Source organism: Anguilla anguilla, chromosome 3, assembly GCF_013347855.1.
Source record: "Anguilla anguilla isolate fAngAng1 chromosome 3, fAngAng1.pri, whole genome shotgun sequence".
Classification (NCBI taxonomy): Eukaryota; Metazoa; Chordata; class Actinopteri; order Anguilliformes; family Anguillidae; genus Anguilla; species Anguilla anguilla.
Window position 1 is genome coordinate 41379659 of NC_049203.1, and position 21827 is coordinate 41401485.

Consider the following 21827-nt stretch of genomic DNA (forward strand, 5'->3'; position numbering starts at 1 on the left):
GTCACTTTCGAGCGTTGAGTTTACAATTTGGGTAGCCTTCCTATGCCACGGGGTGTTAAACATTCCCCGTAGCCTACTCAGGATGTGGGGAAGAAGTTCACATGGCAATTATTTCGAGCTTAAAAATACGGCGACCTACTGGGTCCATGTCCGCATCTAACTAGTCAGTCTATTGTAGCTTCAGTTAAATGTTGAGTTCTGATAGGTATTCTTTCATCTTCCATCTACAGCACTAAACAGATTTTCCCAATAGTGCAGAGAATATTCCAGTATTTTAGGTTATTATGTCTGCGAATACCGAAGCTGTGCACCGCGTAGCACCAATCATCATGTTCAAAAATATGATGGCTGAATCGTTTCCGCCAATCACCTGAACCTATTTACTCAGTGCATTAAAATAGTGAATGACATTTCTCTTTCAACTCCCTGTGTCCAATCACAAATGGATGGCCCAAGGGGCGTCTCCTGGTCGCTAGTGTTCAGACCATACCCGCCCACCTACGCCTATCTTGAAGGTCTACAAATACAGTAGGTAACTATCCACGGTGTACTAATCAAAATTTCACATTGACCAGCTTGAATAGTAAATAAGATAACGGGTGTTCTTACGTGTATTTGTTTATCACCCATTTGTCTCATATTTGGACGCAGCAGCAGGCTTGGCTAGCTTGCTACTGTAGCCTATTTGACAGAACCTGCTGAACAGTTGGCTGGTTACAGCCCATCTATAGTTAAATTTGAAGCAAAGTTTCATAAGTGGACAAACAGTAGTATAACAGCTAGTAGGCTTAACTGTTATATATAATTACAAGCAGTGCAGAATTAATTTCTGACCATTTCAAATAATGGAAGAAGGTAAGTAGCCTTTTTTTGGTAGCACGTGTTTTGTTCGTGGATGTGGACGATTTGGTCCTTTTTCAGTTTTGCATTGAGCACGATGAAGAAAGGTCTGACTTAAACGATATGTATCCAACTTCATCGGTCTGACGCATTCGTGGTTCGTCCGGCCTCGGTAATGCCTGATTTGTTGCATAGCATGTCTGGACTGAACTGTACAGTGTGATGTAACGTTACTGTAGTGATGTTGCATCACCTAAGATTTAGACCACGTCAGTATTCGCTCCGATCATATGTTATGTTTTCGCGCGTTGATTTTTAAAATGTTGTACATAAAGATATTATTTTACGATAAAGGCACAAATATGAAGTTAGCAATAAGTTAATTGGTCAAGTCAAATGTCTATCATCCAAATTCTTTAGCAGGAATAACTAGGGTATAACGTAGCCTATTAAGCATTGGTTTCCTCCGTTCCCCTGTTCTCAGTAGGTTGTACAAGACCACAGGCTTCAGTTTAATCGCTCTTTTGTGTGTGGATGTTTTGATGTCGTCACATGGATATCAGGGTTTTTCATCGATGATACTCTCTGCTAGTATACACATTGACATTCTTGTCAAGTAAAACTAGGCATTGTTTTTCTTTTGAATGATCCGAGACGCATGCTGCATCCACAGTGCCCTGCATTATACGGTATCACCCTGTCCTACCCGTTATATCACCCTTCACAGGTTTATTACATTTTCAAAGTCACTCACACACCATTCCACCTTGTAAAACATGTAGGTTTGTCCTCTTTAGGCACCTGTAGACCACACCATTGGTACATTTTAATTTATAGGCTGAAACCATTTCGATTACAATGTATGCTCTTCTTAGGAGCTTCCCTTTAAAGTATCTGCAGCAATTTCTGAAATAGTGCACATGGCATTTTCATACTTTGTGGCATGGACTTGGAATACCATTGAAAGCTCTTTTAAATGAGACATTTAGTCATTCCATCGAATAACTTCATTCCCCTTGTGCATTACACTTTTATGAAGATTTTGTTTCAATGAAGCCTCAGAATTTCACGATTCATTATGCCAGGTAGGGTTTGTTGAGTTGCTGGTACATTATTTTCTCTTAACAATGCATTGAAAGTCAACATGCCGCCAATAGTTTTCAGTTAGAGATGCATCCGCACTCCAGTAGTAATTTGGCCTATAATTCCACTGATTTCATCAAATGCATTGTGCTGTTACTTATTATTATTATTATTATTATTTATAATTTATAATTATAATATATTTGGATGCATTCCGAGAACTACATACATTGTGTTTACAAGACACCAATTTACATAAACACTACATTTATATGTGTTTATATGCGTTTATTTGACAGTACACATACACATAAACCCCCGCACCTTCCGATCCACGACTTACAAACACACTCTACTCAGACAAAATGTGTACATACAGAAACATACAAACACAAGCATCCACCCACTCAGACACAAAGACCCATGAATCTATATGCCTGCGCACACACACACACATACACAGTGTGTATACATCTTCTATTGCTCTGTAAAGCATCTTTGTGAGAGCCCTTCGTAAAATTGATTATAAATTATCAATTAAAATTTATTTTATGACTTTGATTTGATGTATTTATATACAGTGCCCTCCAAAAGTATGGGAAAGTGACATTTGTTATTTTCTCTAGATACTTAGCCCCTTCATGCAAGCCCCCTAGTGGCCAGGTCACCGGCATCATGAGATTGCTAAGATTGTTGGAAACTCTGTATTCTGGCTTTATTCATGGACAACACTGGACAACTGTGTTAAATACAGTGTTTCTAAGTGCCATCATTGTCATGTTGGTCATCTATTTAACAAGCATCCCCTCCCTGCAGTCTCATCTGCAAGTCTACCCTTCTAGTGTTGCACACTGGACAATAGCATCTGTCTGGGACTTTATAAAAATATTCTTTCACCACCAAAATTTTGTATTCCATCATAGCAACAAGATAAAGCCAATAGGCCAACGGTATGCCAGTACAGCAGTGAAAAATGCTGAATAGTGAAATAAACTAAATTAATTCTTGTGTAATTATATCAAGTCCTTCCACTATCAATATTTGTGACTAAATATGGAATAAATATACAACCTTGGTTTTATGCACAGAGATGACCCTTTCTAGATTGAGTGATCAAATATTGTCTTGGACAATCCGTTTGTGAAAAATACACTCATAATGTGATGCCTGGGTACCTTCTGAGATAGTTATGCGTAAAACCACACCTTTTGTACATTCTGGTTTTACAGTTATTTACCCAGTAGGTGACCATATAAGCTTTCCAAAGAAGTGTGACATGTCTAATGTGACTTTTGCAATAGCGGTTTACAGCTCAGCGCGCCTCATCATTTTGTCTCATCGTCGTTGCATTACGCATTCATCCTTTTCAATAGCAGTAAAAGACAGGAACCCAGCGAGACATAATTCTTGTTTCCATCATTTGTTGGAAAATTGTATTATTCTTGAGAACTTCTGAGCATAAGGCATATGCTTGCCTAGCCAATACTGTTTTCTGGAGTAAGTCAAAATGAGGAGGGTGAGAATGAGGATTCTTTGTAGGAGGAGGATGCCTTTGAACGCAAATATTATTTAATCCTTGATACGTAAGTATTGCTGTTCAAAATATTTTGGTTATATACGTTGTGGACATTAAATAATGAGGACAGTTCTAATGAGGGGTATGCCAGCAAAATGTTACTGAAATGGAGACAAAGTAAGCGGTGAGACAGAGCTAAATTATGTCACACTGTTATCTGTCACATGCACAACAACACAATAGGAAGTTATGTTTCGAGTAAGTTAGGAATGGGTGTAAGTATGTCCATTTTGTGATTTAATAGAACATTGATAGACTAGCCTGACAGTTTACCCTGGTTAGGAAAGGGCTTTAAGAAATGGATGTGCAGTTCAACTTCTACAGCTATACTTTGATTCACCTGGAGACATAATTGTGATACAAGTGTGCAATTGGCTAATTTTTACCAAACTTGAGCCATGCTTAGATTATATGTGCCGTAATATTACATGTACAGTTAATAACAGATGGTGGATGGTGGAAAAACGTTATGTTGCTTTGGAACAGTGTATGCAATGGGGGCAGCGGTAAAATCCTTTGGGAGGGGCAGCAGGTGCCCAGGTAATGGGTGTGGGTGTAGGTGTGAGAGTTAAACTATGCAGACCTCTGTCTGATGTTGCAGGGTTGCCTAAAAAACGGTGGGGCTGAGGCAACATCCACAAGGCAGGTGTCACTTTGTATCGCTTGTCAATATTCGCAGATAGCATTTTTTTATTTAACCATGAAGGGGGTGGGTTTTTTTTTTAGAAAATGAGTTGATTTGTTGAGTAAGCACAGTAGATTTAGCTTTCTTCATCAACAGGTCTGCTCTAAAGTTAAAGTTGTGTAAGTCACTCTGGATAAGAGTGTCTGCTAAATGCCTGTAATGTAATGTAATGCTCTGCTTGCATGGCTTGCAAACTCATACTCTCTGTCTTGGCTTGCTACACTATAGCCCCTCTAAATCTTTCCATCATTTGGCCAGCCTTGGATTCCTGAGAAACTGGTAAACTGGTATGATATTTATATAACTGGTATGAAGATTTTTTGGGTGATCACTGTTCGTTTTTAGCAGGGTGTTTCTGTTAGAGATGTCCTGATCCAGGATTGTTGTCTCCCGATTTTATCTGAGTACTGTAACATTCAGTATTGGCTATCTTGTAAAAATTATTCAACTACTAACCTACACCATAGTTTAGTTGATTAATGGGAAACATGGCATTAACACATGCATTTTGATGTAATGAATTGCCTATCTTAACTAGGGAGACGGCTTTTCCTATTTCGGTTAACAAGGGGGATGGTGCTCCACCGCATTCAATGACAATTCAAAGTGTGGGTATATGCCTCTGACTCCAGATGCAATCTCCACAGATGGAAACAAAGGCTAAAACCAAGACAAGACACTCACTCTGTGTGCAACAGAAAAAACAAGCACGAATCCGCAATAGCTGTGACCACACACGTGCATGCATCCATGTGTACATGCATCCACGCACATACCCTCACACAAACACGTGCCCTCTTCTTTGGTTCATGACCAACCTTTCCACGAAATCTTGTGCAAATCTGTGAATCCATTCGGGAGTTATGCACCTTTTTGTGATAGACCACACCCATCACCACACCCCCTCACACACCCTCACACAAACACGTGACCTCTTCTCTGGCTCATGACCAACCTTGCCACAAAATCTTGTGCAAATCTGTGAATCCATTTGGGAGTTATGCGCCTTTTTGTGATAGGCCACACCCATCACCACACCCCCTCACACACCCTCACACAAACACGTGACCTCTTCTTTGGCTCATGACCAACCTTTCCACAAAACCTTGTGCAAATCTGTGAATCCATTCAGGAGTTATGCACCTTTTTGTGATAGGCCACAGGCATCGCCACGCCCCCTCTTGGTAAATCGGCCTGAAAGTACTCAGCTGTACCTTCCGGTTATGACCAACGTCCATACCAAATTTCAGCCTCCTGGGCCGAAAACTGTGGCCGCTACGGGGTGGGACACTGTTTGTGGACCAACCAACCGACCGACCGACAGACAGAGCTATAGAGCTGCTGGTCACAGCTAAAAACCTTACAGTAATACCTTCCAGTCATTTGTTAACTTAACTTTGTGCAGCTGAAAATTCTGGGGCTCAACATAAAAACTGCTGTTTCTGTAAAATGGTAAAACATATATATGTAAATACCATGAAATAAAATCTGATTGTCAGGAATTCTGTAACATATTCATCTCAAATCTAAATGTCTGAATTATATAACAAATAACAATTTTCACTCTACCATTCCCATACATTTGGAGGACATTGTATGTCAAGATGTATAACCCACGATGTCAAGACAGCAAACCTCCAGTAATGCGGATTCAGTGGCAAGATGTTACTGAATGAATGTTTGAAATGCTTAACATGCCTTTCAAATGTTTGGACAGGTCAGTCAGTACACTAAAATGTAGCCCTGTAATGAAGCGCTTTGAGCTGCTTCTCACCTTGTATGAAAGATACTCAGTAAAAAGTTTAAAGTTTATAATAGTAGTAGTAGTAGTAGTATAGTATTATTAACAACTGCATGTACACATTCAGAAAAACAAATGTAAGGCCTTTAATAGCACAGCCAAGATATTTGTGAATATTTAGAATTTACATAGAATTAATATTTATAAAGTAGCATGAGATAATTAATTAAAATATGTTATTAAAATATTGGCTATTGCATTTCCAAGTCATCACCTTCTGGAAATAAGAAAAATCTGGCCAGCGATAACTTGCACTGAAGAGTCATTATTACTTCCCCAATGGCAAGCAGTTCTTGAAATCTTGTAATCTTGTCTCACCCTGTGCACACAGCTTTTTTATTTACAGAAAATTAGTTTAGAGAAATTCAGATTGAACAATATATTTAGCTTAGTAATGACTGGACTTTCTAGTCTGTTAACCAGCTACACTTCTAGCAAGATACTTTAAACTATTATTAGTATCTACACAATTTTTCACTACCGATTTTGCCTATCTGTGGATTTTCCTGTTGTCCATTAGTTAATTGCTCCCAGGGCTGAGCATTACTGTCTGTGGTCTTGCACTGCATTTATTCTGGTGTATTACCTGCTGCATGTGTGTGACTACTGGCACCTTGATACCTGCAAAACATGAGCAATACCTCTGTACTTGAGTGCCACTGTTCAGATTGCACCTCCAGCTTTTTAAGCTCCAGCTCATGTTCTAAGGGCACCTTTTCCTGTTCCACTGCAATGCTTTTCTCCTCCAATGCTATCTTAACCCATCTCTCTTGTTTTGATGCAATCTTAGCCCATCTCTCTTCCTGCTTTGTTATCTGGAACAACCTCACTCTTCCCATTTCTAATTTCTTTAGCTGCAATTGCGTAGCATTATGTACTGACTCTCCACCTAAATCGTTTCTTTCAGTAACTCCACTAACTCTTTTATTCATCACTGCTGACCAGGGTATGTTAGGTGTGTAGTGACCATATGTAACTCTGCTTTTTTAAGTTGACACCAGTCAATCTGTAAAATCCTTCCACTTCTGAAAAACTCAAGTCAGGTAAAACGTAGAGCTCATATTGCTATACCACACAAGCGACCAGCTAATGTTATTAACACACAAACACAAAAACAAAGAAAAATAAAGAAATATGCCCAGAGTGCTGTCATGCTCAGTAAATGCACATAACTTTACACATGCTCTGCAACAACCCACACCTCACAGAATAAATGAACTGCTGTAATGAAATGAGTCAGTTATCCCAGCAGCAAGACTACAACCACCGCCTCGCTTAACTAATTTCACACCGCAACAACAATACACCGCATTACCTCTAAGAATCACCCAGTCACCTTGAGAGATAACTGTCTCTGACTGAATATATCCCGGACCCAAGACTGCAGTTATTACAAACCCAATTTTCAGGTCCCAAGTGAACCTGGCCACACCCTCCTGGTTGACTTTCTACCTAGAATTAACGTGATTTACACAATTTACTACTAGCAACCTAATTGCATAAAATAGGGCTTTGACCTGGTGTATGTTGTGCAATTTCTGTGGTGGATGTACAAAACAAAAAGAAAACCCAAAGAAAACAACATAACACTCCTCCATAGGACGAGTCCCCCCCCCCCCCCCTCTTACCAGATCTCCTGCGAGCGTACCGGTCACAGTCTCCATGGAGTGAGGTAGGAAGACGGCGAGCCGTAATGTCCTGCTTGGCCAACTCTGTCAGAGGCCTCAGGGTTGGCATGGTGGTTTGCTCGCTTTTCTTTTACTTTAAGTTTGGCTTTGTTTATTAAATGAGAAGGAACAAAAGAGAAAATTAGAACAAACAAAACTACAAACAAAACAATGACACAAGCAAGACAAAAACACAAGTACATGTGTGCACAAGAGCATGACGTGAGGCAGAGAGTGTGGTACACAAAATTTTTATGGCATGAAAAGAGACCATGTCTTGCCCAAATTGTACCTCCAGGCCACAAGTGGTGGTGGGTTAAAAATGTTGTGAGATGGTCCCACGATTTATATCGTCTTATTGTCTTTCCAGCTGCCTTTTAAGACCCCCCTTCTCTCATGGAAATTTGCCTTCCCAGCAGCTGTTTACAGCCTGTGGAAATGTGTAGCCCCAAATTGTGTACATCTACGGAATTTGGCTAGAAGAGTCAAAATTTAACCTAACAGTTAAAAGGGAATTGTCTTCATAAATGACTTATCCATTTTGAAAATAAATGACAGTTGGACATAAAAATATGGAAAAACTGATAAATCAATGTAATATACATAAATTCAGCGCTCTTTAGCCCTGGATGCAAGAAGGGTGGTTTTATTATCAAGGTATTATTTTGTTTTATTTAATGACAAGGTATTCTTTTTATGTAGACACAAGTCTTTATGTCTGTTTTTTGCAGTTCTGACTTCTCTGTACATGTATTGCTATTTTTGTTTCTGCTGTGATTTATACGGTAACAGCATGCCATATTAGCTGTATGTTGCACTGTAGTTAAGAGAATCCACTAAAATGAATGTATATGCTTTTTTATGTAGGGCTTTCAAGGCGCGATATGATGGAGTTCTGGCAAGATCATTCGCAGGAGGCCTCGATAGAAGAGATGATGCTGGACTCCAGTGCACTGCTACTGACGCAGCATGAGCTTCCTGAGATAATGGGCCTGCTGCCAAACCTGCAGGGCACCCGTTTGCTGGAGCTGGGGGCTGGCATTGGGTCAGCCATGTTTCCATTTGCCTGTCTGTCCTTCTCTCTACCTGGCTATATCTCTGTATCATAAAGTTGGAGTGAATACTGTCACTTTTGTTTGTGCACAAACTAGTCATCATGACAGATGTTTGTAATCAACTAGTATTGATACATGAAGTATCGCATCATTTCAGCAGGTCATGCTTGTTGTGTTAGTATTAATTTAGTGTGAATTAGATACTATTGCAATTTGCATTCCTGCCTTCTTATTTTATGCTAATCAATTTATTGTGCATTATCCGAAACTGTTGAAAGCCAGTCTGGGCACATTCAGTTTTTTCTATCATTGATTAATTATTGATGAATTCAAGACTGTTTTGTGCAGTCATTTGAGTTTTATGAACCAGAAGTTAAATCAGCTGAGGCTGTTTATGTCTGATAGGATATGAATGAGACCTATATTACTGCCATGATTCCTCTAACCCCAGGGTCTTGAACTCCAGTCCTGGAGGGCCAGAGTGTCTGCATGTTATTTTCTGGTTTCCTTTTAGTCAGCAGCTATTTTAGGCCTAGAAAACAAGGTACAGTATGTGGAGTGTAGCAATCAATGCCTAAATGAAGCCTAAATGCTTAAATGAAGCAAGAGCACACCAAACACCAGCAGGCACTGTGGCCCTCCAGCATTTGATTGCCACTAAATGAACCATCATTGTCATCGGCTTTTAACTGCAGGCGGTACACTCATCACTTTGCCCAGTATGCTGACCATGTGACAGCCGTGGACTTCATGGAGAAATTTGTGGAAAAAAACAAGCAGAACAATGGTCACCACAGAAATGTAGACTTCATCCATTCAGATGTCACCCAGTTGAATTTCTCCAAGAACAGGTGACCATTTGCGATAACCATACACCAAATTCTACATCACAGTATCTCATTAATCCACCTTAAATACTGATTGTCTAATGCATACTGTATGTATGGATGTTCTATACTGTTGTCTGTAGGTGAGCTAAAAAGAACTCCATGATCCAAAATATGACATCGAAATAAATGCATTTACGGTTCCCTAATAATTGAATAAATTAATTTCAAAAGGAGAAAATTAGTAAAAGATAAAGTTGAATAAGGTGTGATTTGTTAGGGTTGGACTGAAAACCTAAAGGATGGTAGATTTCCAGGAACAGGGATAGGCAGCCTTCGAGTAACACCTTGGGAATTCCAAATGCTCACTGCCACTGACAACTGATGATTGATTGTTAAACGTATGTCATCATCTCTGTGGGTAATATTTAGTCTCCAGTGGGTGTCTTCAAAAACCTTCTAGTTCAGATGGCTGTCTAAATTTAGTCTGTAGACGGGTTAAGAGTTTGGCAGGATTAAAGAGTTAAGAGCAGACTTAACAGCAGGCGAACAAGTGACATTTTGCCGACACAAATTATGTGTAAGTGTAGTAGGCTATATGTTAATATAGTATACAGCCCTTTGTTATTCATATTGGTACCACTGTTGACTAATGAAATATAATATGTGTATAATATTTATTATATATTAGTCACATTTGTGTAATATATACCAAAAAAATAATGGTGGAACCAGTATATTGAGATTCTTTATTTTACTATTGTAGAATTATTTGTAGTATTGTCACTATTAGTGTATGAATTCCTCCCTCGTCTTTATTCTTTTCATTTTCCTGAGTGCCATGTATTTGTATTCTACCAAGTTGTTTTTATGACCATTTTCTGCCCCATATCTATTCACTACAAGCAGCCATGGTGCAACAGTAATGTCTTTGTACTCATAACAGTTCACAATATCACCATGTACCCAAATAGTATATAAATTTTAAGCATTTGTATAACTTGTTATACAGTCAAGGACAGCCTAATGACGCACTCCATTGAAATTTTCAGGTCCCTTTGTAACATAGTAGATTTCCAGCTGTACGTATTGGCTAGGTACTCGATTTGCCGCACTCCTGGAAAGTCCTGGCCTAATATGTTGAGTCTGTGAGAATATGAACCAGTGCAGTATGAGCTGCAGACTTTTTACGTTTCTGGACTGAAATGTCCGAGATCAAATAATATGTGGCTGCTGTTAGCTTATATAGGGCAAGGATTGTGATCCCTGGATTGATGCCCCAACCCCCCTCCCCCCAAACAAAAAAGGAAATAAATAAATACAGTGGGCTCTGAAATTCTGGCCATATCATTGTGAGGGTAACAAGATTTTTTTGTGGATATTTAACACGATTATTAAACCATAACAACATCCAATATTCCATAACAAAAACCTGAATTAAAATGTTATGCAGTTGTTCACATGGCAAATGTTCACATGGCCAGACTATTGCTGTACCCTCTATTCAAGCCATCAGCAATGCTTTTTCATCTGCAACTAGTACAACATTTTGCTATGCTTGTAATTCAATCAAACGAAAAACAAATGTACACATTACAGGGAGCATTGCATGGTGTTGCCTGCAAATACGATTTCTTATCTTAGCTATATTTGTGCTCTGGTAATATTGTGCTCTGATATGTCTGCAACAGTTTTGGCCTTATCTTCTCAAACTGGCTGATGATGTACCTGAACAATGAGGAGCTGATTTCCCTTGTAAAGAACATGCTGCTTTGGCTTCAGCCAGGGGGTTACCTCTTCTTCCGGGAGTCCTGCTTTCACCAATCAGGTTCAGTATTTTATGTTTTTACTGCTATTTTGCAAATTGGATATTAGCTTTCTTGATCTTTAATTCTAATAACTATTAAGCAGTGCTTAATTGAGTACTGTTAATTTCAGTTGATCTTGACAAAGTTCTTAATTTTCTGTGCATAGTATTAGTAACTACCAAAGTATTCAATTATAAAATATGAAAGAGTTTTGAAGAGTTTGTGACAATTGATTCAATCTCTCTCCACAGGAGACAGCAAGAGAGATTTCAATCCCACTCATTACCGTTCGCCAGCTGAATACAACCATCTAATGACGTCTGTCCTGCAGAAGGAGATGGGGGAAGGAGGGGAGCAAGCTTTCGGTTTCGAAGTAGTCATGAGTAAATCAGTGCAGACCTACATCAAGGTGAATAGCTGAGTATTCTGCTAATTAATTGGCCTATCAGTGCCAACTGTCCAACTGAGAATTGGTTACAACTGAAGGAGTGGCATGTCTGTCATTGACAACAAATTGCATTTTGGGGCCCTGGCCATTAATTGGAGAACGAATGCAATTGTACAGCAAGGAATCTTGTAAAAATTATCATTGTAGCATTGTCAGTGTAAAAGTCAGGTGGATCGATTAGACAGCATTAGCGCATTAGCATTTACTCTTAAAATTACATTTATAAATTGAAAATATAGATGTAAGTCCATTAAATCACTTATTTTTAATTTGAATTCCAGTTTAAGCAGTGTTACACTGGATTCAGGCCTCTCTGGCCTAATTAAATTTAAGTTTGATGGAACTAGAAGAACCCTTAATATTAGGTAAATGACTTATGCCAATCAGTGCATCTTAATGTTTGGCAAATTAGAAAGTAATTTCTACGGTGCTTCTTCTACTTTTCCAGATGAAGAATAATCAGAACCAGGTGTGTTGGCTGATGCAGAAGGTCCCACGTAGTGAGTGCCACGAGGGCTTTAACACATTCCAAGATTTCCTGGACAACCAACAGTACTCCCGGCGAGGTATCCTCAGATATGAGAAGATCTTTGGCAATGGATATGTCAGCACAGGAGGACCTAGCACCACCAAGGCAAGCTCATCCTCAACTAAAGGGCAAGCTCTCACAGCGTGTTAGTTAGAAGTTCTCTTTGTGGTAAAATGGTTCATTAATAATGGTGACATACATAACGAATACTAATGCACATATGTTTTTTCACCGTTTATATACATGTATGAGAACAATAGACTTTCATTTGGTTTCATGATGTGAATATCCAATTTAACCCATTTGGATACATGCCATTGGCTGCAGTATAAGGTGCATGCAGCACTGACTGAAGTCTAGTTTTGAACCTGGCTCTGAACTTTATGTTCTTTTATTCATAAAGGATCATGGCTAAATGATGGATACAAATTGTTTCTGAATGTTGTCCAATAAAGCAATAAAGATTTAATTTTTGTGAAACTGAATTTGAAGTAGAAACACTTCTGGAAAATGAAAGCACTAAACCTTTTTCATGTGCTTTGTCCCCACAATTGTTGATTGCATCTATATTTTACATTTTTATCATAACTGAAAATGCAACACCTTTTACCATTTGGGTGGTTTAATGTGTTTTTGTTTCTCATCTCTGTTGCTCAGGATTTGTCCGTTCTGTGACATGCGATATACAACTTTGTCCTTGCCAGCTATTAGAACTATGAATACTTTTGTGATACAGTACTAAATGAATGCTTTGAAATGTCTATTCACATGCTAATGTTGAAGGCTTTGTTTTGATAATATGATAACATCTGTTTTATTGTTTTATTCTAAAGTTTTTTATTTATTTATGACACTCTTTTAGCACACAGGTTAAAAAACATAAATATATACATCTTGTCTTTTTAATGCGGCCTTGATGTGGGTGAATGAAGGAGTTTGTAGACCTTCTGAATTTGTCTCCTGGACAAATCGTTTTGGATGTGGGCTGTGGAATCGGGGGTGGAGACTTCTACATGGCAAGGGTGAGCACAAAGTTCAACACAGCACATGCTTTGGCAATGTGGATAGCTTTGGTATTTGGATTTAGTGATGTCCTAAATTTAACATTTGCAAGCTCCATTTTTTATCAACCTTTTTTCATGTCCATCTATTTGCATCTGCATATCTGTGGAAAAAAATAGCACATGCAATTTCCTGTAGAGTTTCCCTACCCTTCACAGCAGCAATTAGATGGGCATTTGAATGGGTGTTTTTGCCTTGATGCAATATGGGGTATCAGGGCATGTGCACACAGGTGTCCTGAGTGCATTAATCCATTTACATCACAATGACAACTTCAATATTTTGCTACATTTAACAGAATAATCCATTATTTTTCCTCTTCCCCTGCTGCCTTATTTCCTTGTACTGCAATGAATGGCTTTCACATGGTTGCAGGCATGAAAGAAAGAAATGCATTAGAGCTAGACTATAGTTTCAGTAAGCTGAACAGGAAGTTGAAGAGAAAATGCATTTTCATAAACTTTAATTTGAAAAATAATAGTAGAAAACACCATTCCTACCTTTAGTCTTTTAATTGGCTTTGGGAATGTGTTAGTTGGCTGTACCATTTGAAGCAGTTTTCATGTGTTTATTTTACAGGCATTTGGTGTGAAAGTACTTGGCATGGATTTGTCTTCAAATATGGTGGAGATTGCAACTGAGAGAGCCATGAAGGAGAACCTACCTTCAGTAAGTTTCCACGTCTAATAGGCTCAGCATCGCTGCCTCTTTCAAGCATCAATAATTTGGAAATATCATATATATATATAGATATATATATATATATATATATATTCAAATTTCAAATAAAAATATTGTAGACTAGCTTATAAACTTGTTGAATAGCCTATAATAATGATATAATACTAATACTCATAATCATAATGAGGCAAATGTCAACACAGTGTTACAAATTGCAAATGTTTTATTAAAATAAATTAGGCATTTAGCTTACATTTTTTTACCCACAAGTGCTCCATTTGTTTTGTTTTTGCCGACTTAGGCAAAACATATGCATAGAAAATAATGAACATATCTCTTGCATTCAACCACGTTTTCCCAAATATCAGAAAACTAAAAACACTTCAGTCAAATTGAATTCAGAATACAACTTTCATGAGGCCTACTTACTACTGTACAAGTCAAGAAAGAAGATTTATAGCCTTGTCTTATCAGACTGTGGCATGGTATATGAAATGTTCTTTCAAACTGAGAACTAAAATGGGGCGGAGGAGGAGGAGTGTGCAGGTGGTGGCAGAGTGTTATGTCACCTCTATTGAATTACATTACACAACCAAATGTATAGAAAAAGAGAACACCACAAAATTAGGTGTAACTTTTCTTAACAATGTGCTGATCAATATTTGGTATATCGGTATTCCATTTATACAAAAGATAGATCCCCATTTTTCACCTCAATTTGGAGTGACGCTCACGCTGGAGCACTTTCAAACTTTCAAGGCACATAATACCAGTCCCAGCTTCTTTTCACATCAAAGTTGGCAAGTTTGGTTCATGCAAAGTCAGAGAATGGTATTTCATGTGCCGCATAACTTGTGGGTTCCCTATCACCCAGAGGGGGTCACTGGTGTGCAATGAGATGCTATTCTACCATCTGGGCCTGCTGAAACCCTTCCCTGGACAGCACCAGAGCCAAGTGTGCGCCACCCTGTGGGGCTGCTGGCCATAGTCAGTACTGGCATGGTCTAGGTTTGATGCCAGAACATCAGATCCATCCATGCACTAGAATAGTGCCTTAACAGGATGTACCACCCAGCGGCCCCTGAATAATAATAATAAATATTCATATGCATACGTAGACGCTCAAAAATGAATATGTTTCCAAGTGATGTATCCTTTCCATTGAACTCTCTTCCATAAATATGTGCTTTAAAAAAGTGTCACATCTGCAAATTATTTTTAATTTACTTGGGTTGGATAAATTGGATTTCAACTGCTAATGAACTACACCAAGTGTGTGATAAGTTACCAACTGAAAGATTGGGGCTGTGCCTTCCAAAAGTATAGGAATAGTAGAGTGAAATTTGTTATTTTTGATATATACTTAAGGCATTTGGATTTGAGATTAATGAGACAATAAGCTATTACTTCATGGTATTCACATGTTTGTTGTACATTTTACAGTGTTTTTTTTTTGTTGAGATCCCTGTTTTTGTAAAATAAAGTCAATGGATGAAGTTAAAAGTAAATCAAAGCAATAATGTCTAATGTTACTGCATTTAAGGGCTACATGACCAGTATATTAGTTGTGTAACCCTTAAATGCAATAACTGCGTCAAGTCTACAACCCATTGACATCACCAAACTTCTGGTGGTATATTCTTTGGAAATACTTTTCCAGGCCTTCACTGCAGCAGCTTTCAGTTGATCCTTGTTTTGGGGAGGAAACTTGTCTTCTTAATACATTCTCCTGTCCAATCAGCTTACAGATGAGTTGTTTTTCAGCCATAGTTAGTTCTCTGGTCTTCATGATTATGTGTGTCTCCTGACTCCAAATGCCATCACCACAGATGAAAACAAAGGCTAAAGCCAAGACCAGACACTCACTGTTCTTATGTGTGAACAAGCCATGTAAAAGGAAACACCTGAGCAAAAGTTAACTCTTGTAAGTCATCATTGAGTTATTTTGCACAGCTGAAAATGGGGGGAAACATGAAATAAAAGTTGATTGTCAGTATTTTTGTCTCATCTGTTGAACATATTGATTTCACATCCAAACAACTTAAGTATAAAGAAAAAATAACAAATTTCACACCACTATTCCCATACATTTGGAAGGCAGTGACTAACTACTGTAGGTGATAGTGATGTAAACGGCAAGAAAAACACATTGCTTTTGCTCTATTGGTGTGTGGTCCATTAATGTATTCTAGGGTGAATTAGATTCAGTGCAAACCTGGGTGATGTTCACATATTATAACAGTTTTTAATTTGCAATTTGTATTTTATCCAGGTTCAGTTTGAAGTGGGAGATGCCACCAGGAGGGTCTTCAAAGAAGGGTCTTTTGATGTGATATACAGTAGGGACACTATACTACACATTGCTGACAAGCTTAAGCTCTTCAAAAGCTTCTATGTGAGTATTTCACATCTATAATCCATAATGCCTCATGAGTAAAGTACAGGATAATTTCCCATTTTTCTTTAAAAAATAAAAATAATGCACTAAATTTGGTTCCCATAAGGTACGTTCATTATTTGACACATAACAATAAAGGGATGGTTCTCTTTCTGTGATTACTTGATATTATTTTGATTCCAGGAAATGTATTGTCACTGCACAAGTTTCTTTGGAGTTACTTAAAGTTTATGTTCTTGCCTTCAATGACTTCTTATCTCTAATCCACTGTAAAGGCAGAAGGCCATCAGAAACTTCCCTAACTAATCAAAATATGCTTCATCGCACATAGAAACTGTGCCTGCTTGGCAAGAATAGTTAATGTTGTTTTTGTATCTCTCATCACATGAATGCGTAATGTGTTTTAAACTTTATAATTTAGTGATTATAAGTTGTGCGTTAATCTCCAACTTGACATGAGTTCAGTCATTACATTTGTATGAATTGTATTTTAGTCCCTCATTGACTGTGTGTGTGTTTTAGCCTCTCATTGAGTTAGTGTGTGTGTTTCAGCCTCTCATTGAGTTAGTGTGTGTTTCAGCCTCTTATTGAGTGTGTGTGTTGTGTTTAGCCTCTCATTGAGTTTGTGTGTGTTTTGTTTGCAGTCATGGCTGAAGCCTGGTGGGAAAGTGCTGATCAGTGACTACTGCTGTGGGGAGATGCCATGGTCACCAGAATTCCAAGAATATGTCAAACAAAGGGGGTACATCCTGTTCACCCCACCACAATATGGGAAGGTACTCCATGGCCACATGCTTTGAAAATAGTGACAAATATATTTCCAAGAGTACTGAGCAACGCATAGCTGTAGTATATAAATGGCTGCATGCAGTACATGGTTTTGTTTTTTCCAGTTCCTGGAACAAGCTGGGTTCTCTCGTGTCCGCACAGAGGACAGGACCTCACAGTTTATACAGGTGATCCAGATGGAACTGGAGAAGGCAGAGGCTATAAAAGAGGAGTACATAAAGGTAAATAAGTTTAACACTTTTCAGGCTTCCACACAGAAATGTCATAATGGTCACTGATTCACAGTCCTTAAAAACATGATTGTCTCCAGACATATCATTGTATTTCCCTCCCTGTGAGTGGGGAATACATCTATGAGGATGGTATGGAAGAAGAATTGGGTGGCTTCTATGGAGAAATGGACACAGAAAAGAGTTGGCAGTTGTAATAAAAATTTTAAAATGATAAAAATCAAAAATTTGAGACCAAGTGAGGCTACTGAGCCAGACTGGAGAAAGAAGCAATCGGAAGCAATCATATTTGCTTTATACAGACTAGTGCCTACCAGTGCCATGGTTCTGTTAATCACACAGGAACTAGCTAACTAGCTAACATTAACTGAGTATTATCTAGCAAGCATATCATTAAATGCTGATTCTGATTAGACCACAACCTATCATGCAAGGGTGTTGTGTAAGATACTGTAACATACAGAAGGCCTAATAACACATGCTTCATAACCAGCTTTTTAAGGTCTACTATCCTTTGTTTGTCTATGGTTGCAGGTAAGTTTTGGCTAAACACAATGCATAATTTCTTTAAGTTAATTTCTTTGTTTGATTTCACAGAGTGCTGGTGTAGTGTTAGCCTAAACTCTATGCATTTATAAAATTCAAGATAAATTAGTTAAGTATGTGGTCAATTTGTTTTTTATATGGCCATGTGCTTCCAAAAGATAAAGTATTGTTAATTACTGTTACTTTACATTTAACATTTCAATGATAGTGTGCCAACAAATGTTGACAGAATTATGTAGATAGTTAATATTTTCGTATTTAATGTACACACTAAATATATTGTTCCTTTCATACACTGTCAACGTTCATTTCATCTTTCATCAATGGCCATACCATGACCATTACAAAATGTAATGCCACTGACAAACTAGAGATCAATTATTTTATTTAAATCTGTGTTTTCCCCATTGAAGCCAACAGAGAATTTGTCCCTTTATCATTGCTAGGGGTATTCCATGATCTCAGACATCACACAGACTCCATCAGTTAATCAGTGAGCAGTTACAATGCATTGTTTTGTTTGTGGCATTTTAACAGATTATTCAAAGATTGCATACGTTGTATAGTTGAAATGTATTTATTTAATTATTTAAATTTTTCTACCAGGAATTTTCTGAAGAAGACTACAATGCTATAGTGACTGGCTGGAACGAGAAACTACAGCGATGTACGAAAGGAGACCAGCGCTGGGGGCTGTTCTACGCTGAGCGAGACTAAGGACTCACTCCATTCGGACATGAACATAAAAAAACACCGTTTGATAATTCTGCAGGATCAGAAACCTGAACTGGATATCTCAAATGAAAGCTAAAACTGATGTCTTAAAACAGTGGTTCCCAACCTGGGAGGCCCGACCAGGGGGGCGCCGACGTTTCATAGGGGACACGAGGCCCTCTTGATTTTAAGAGTTTAAAAAAATGGAATCTGTGGTGGGGGGGAAAATGTAAAAAATAAAATGAAGTCAAAGCAAAGTTAAAGTTAGGCTCTATGGTGTGATGTAAAAGCAAAATGAGCTGGGCAAAGCCAGATATAGTTTAAAAACTGATGAGAGGCTGCACAGGCAGGAAACCCTGTCGTGAGCACAGCAGGTTACATTTAGCAATTTGCATTGCATGCGGTATCTTTTTTCATTCTGTGCAAAGCACATTTCTCCTGGGCAATAAGTTTAATTTCATTCATTCAGCTAGTTATCATTGAGAATTTAATAAATTAAACTACCTTACTAGGTAGCTAGGCTAGTTCAAAATAGAAATGAAAATGATGTCATAGCTAGCTGGCTAGATGTACAAGTTTTTTTGCTAAAATGCTAAAATCATGTGTACATAAAACTTACCAGAAAGTAGTTACATTCAGCTGACAACATTGTGCTAATATATCCCTGAATAAAATCAGTTTTTCCACAAGATGTATGAAATATACATAAACCAAGCCTTATTTTATTATTTTGTTTTGATGAAACAAAAGCTAAATCTATCGCAAAATGCAGCCTGTTGTGTTCACGGCAGAGCTTCCTGTCAACTGTCAAATTCTGTCCAGTCAAATTCTATGGCTAGGCTATTACCAAGGACAACAAACAAAGATCATATATTACTCCCATTTTAGCTTCCTTGCACTGGTTACCGATTGCATTCAGGGTTGATTTAAAAACTTTATTTATTACTTATAAAGCTTTGAATGGTTTGGAACCTAAATACATAACTGAGCTTTTGTCTCCTACCATTCACCTTTTGAAGTCATCAGACAAATCACTTCTGGCTGTTCCAGACTCTATGCTGCGGATAAAGAGAGATTGTGTTTTTTCAGTTACAGCCCGTATGCTCTGGAACAATTTCCGTCAAGACCAGGAGTTCCCAAACTCGGTTCTGTGGCCCCCCTGTGTATGCTGGTTTTTGTTCAAACCAGTCACAATCCCATAATTCAACTAGCTGTTATTTTTTCTTAATTTTCACATTTATGTTTTTAATGTGTGTATGTTGTAATGTGAAGCCGAAAAACAAATGTCCACCTAGTGTGGACAATAAAGTATTAATAAAGTATTTACCCTCTTAAGCCACATTGTCAGAAATAGCTATGCATGCCATAAATAATGAAATTCCCATGTTCAAATGAGTGTGTCATTTGCGGTAAGAAATAAAATTCCTCTCTGATCCATGGCAATATTAACAGAAAAAATGGGTTTCCAAATCACAGCCAGATTGCCACCAGTTTTACAAAATCTGTCAGCCACTTTGCTTACGGTAATATTGCCTACTATTGTTGTTAAGGCCCACAGGTTTACTATAGTTCAGTTCATTATATTGTGTGACATATTAAATGCAATATGAAATACCACTATGTAAAATGCATGTTCTATTTTCCATGTGTGCGTTTGTGTGTTGTTCTGGTGGCAAATCTATTCAATTGTAAAATAGAGATCCTTTCTGAAAAATGTTGGGAATCATTATCTTAAAAATAGTGTGCCCCAAAGTATTAAAAAATGATTTCTAATGCAACTGATGTTACATGTACTATGAAGGTTTTGTGAGTTGTAAAGATCTATAAAACTGGACTGCTGGGATTGTCAAAAAAATTAAGTGTTGATATGGATACAACTACTGTAGCTAATTTGATTTAAAGAAGTGATAAACAACAGTATTCGGGGCCATAATGAAACAGAACAAGGAATCAAAGAAATATACTTGAAAATAAAGCCACTGAGTTTCTGCTAGAATCTCACCAGAAACTATCAACATCATTACTTTGCATAAACGTATTAAGTATCTTGATTGATGCTGATGTGTTTTAATGTATTTTCCTCCAGATAAATGCTTTATGTTCTCAAACATAAAATTGATACAAAATACTGGGGTAAAATGTTGACAGTTGAATTGAACTTTGTAAAATCTATATTGAAAAAACATGTTCCATGAGAAAATGTTTTTTTTTTAGATGCAAAGGTGTCCTGTTTACATTACAAGAACAAACTATGGCTACCAACTTGACTAAGCATCTTGATGAGAATCTGATTTCCACTCTCAACAAGATTAACATAAAAACAGTTTTAAACAGCTGTGGTAATCATCATTTTGAAAGTTTTGAATGATTACTCTTTTTTTATTGTCTGTTTCAAATGGACTGAAATTTTTGTTGTGTGAATTTCCCTAAGTTTGATTCAAACCTAATGATGGATACTATGGCATAGTCCTATAGTATCCACTATGTACATTGTTGGTAGATGATACATGACAACTATGCCAAATACAGAGTTTCTAAGTGCCACCATTCTTGTGTAGGTCATCCTTTTAACACGCAGACCCTCAGCTGCAACTATACCCCCCAAGCATGCCACACAGGACAACAGCGTCTAACTGAGAGTTTATAAAAATACTTTCACCACCAAATATTTGTATTCTGTTATAGCAAGATAAAGTCAACAATAGGCCAAAGGTTTGCCAATACAGCGGTGAAAAACATTGCTCACTGAATAACGAAATAGACGAGGAATTATTTTGTAATTTATACCACGTCATTCTGTCAGTACCCGTGACTAAATATGGAGTAAATATACAATCTTACACGTAGAGATGTCCCTTTTCAGATTCAGTGGTTATTTATTGTCTTGAACAACTCGTTTGAGAAATAAATATGTAAAGAGAAAGCGGGTGTAAGAATTTACAATGACCATGCACAAAACCCCAATTGCTTTTCACACTGTTGTAATCCTTTTCTGTTCTTTTGGGTTTAATTGATAACTTTTTTTTTCCAATAGAGGACAGCTTTGCAATGGTCTATCCCAAGTCTCATTTGAAATTTATAGCAATTG

General features: G+C 37.8%; 1 protein-coding gene across 1 annotated transcript; it reads left to right on the forward strand.

Annotated features, from left to right (window-relative positions):
- Nucleotides 1-538: 538 nt before the first annotated feature.
- Nucleotides 539-21283, forward strand: LOC118223417 (phosphomethylethanolamine N-methyltransferase-like). The gene is made up of 12 exons (XM_035409913.1): nt 539-855; nt 8520-8697; nt 9403-9558; nt 11226-11362; nt 11594-11751; nt 12239-12424; nt 13252-13341; nt 13961-14050; nt 16335-16457; nt 17105-17236; nt 17354-17470; nt 18632-21283. Exons 1-12 carry the CDS (start codon nt 846-848, stop codon nt 18740-18742), a joined length of 1488 nt encoding a protein of 495 aa, XP_035265804.1. The 5' UTR covers nt 539-845; the 3' UTR covers nt 18743-21283.
- The last annotated feature ends 544 nt before the right edge of the window (nt 21284-21827 follow it).

What these genes read in the sequence shown, in the direction of transcription:
- LOC118223417 (XM_035409913.1), top strand. An exon ending in GTCCTGCTTTCACCAATCAG is followed by an intron (nt 11,363 to 11,593) that starts GTTCAGTATTTT and finishes CTCTCTCCACAG; the next exon opens with GAGACAGCAAGAGAGATTTC. An exon ending in AGCTCTTCAAAAGCTTCTAT is followed by an intron (nt 16,458 to 17,104) that starts GTGAGTATTTCA and finishes TTTTGTTTGCAG; the next exon opens with TCATGGCTGAAGCCTGGTGG.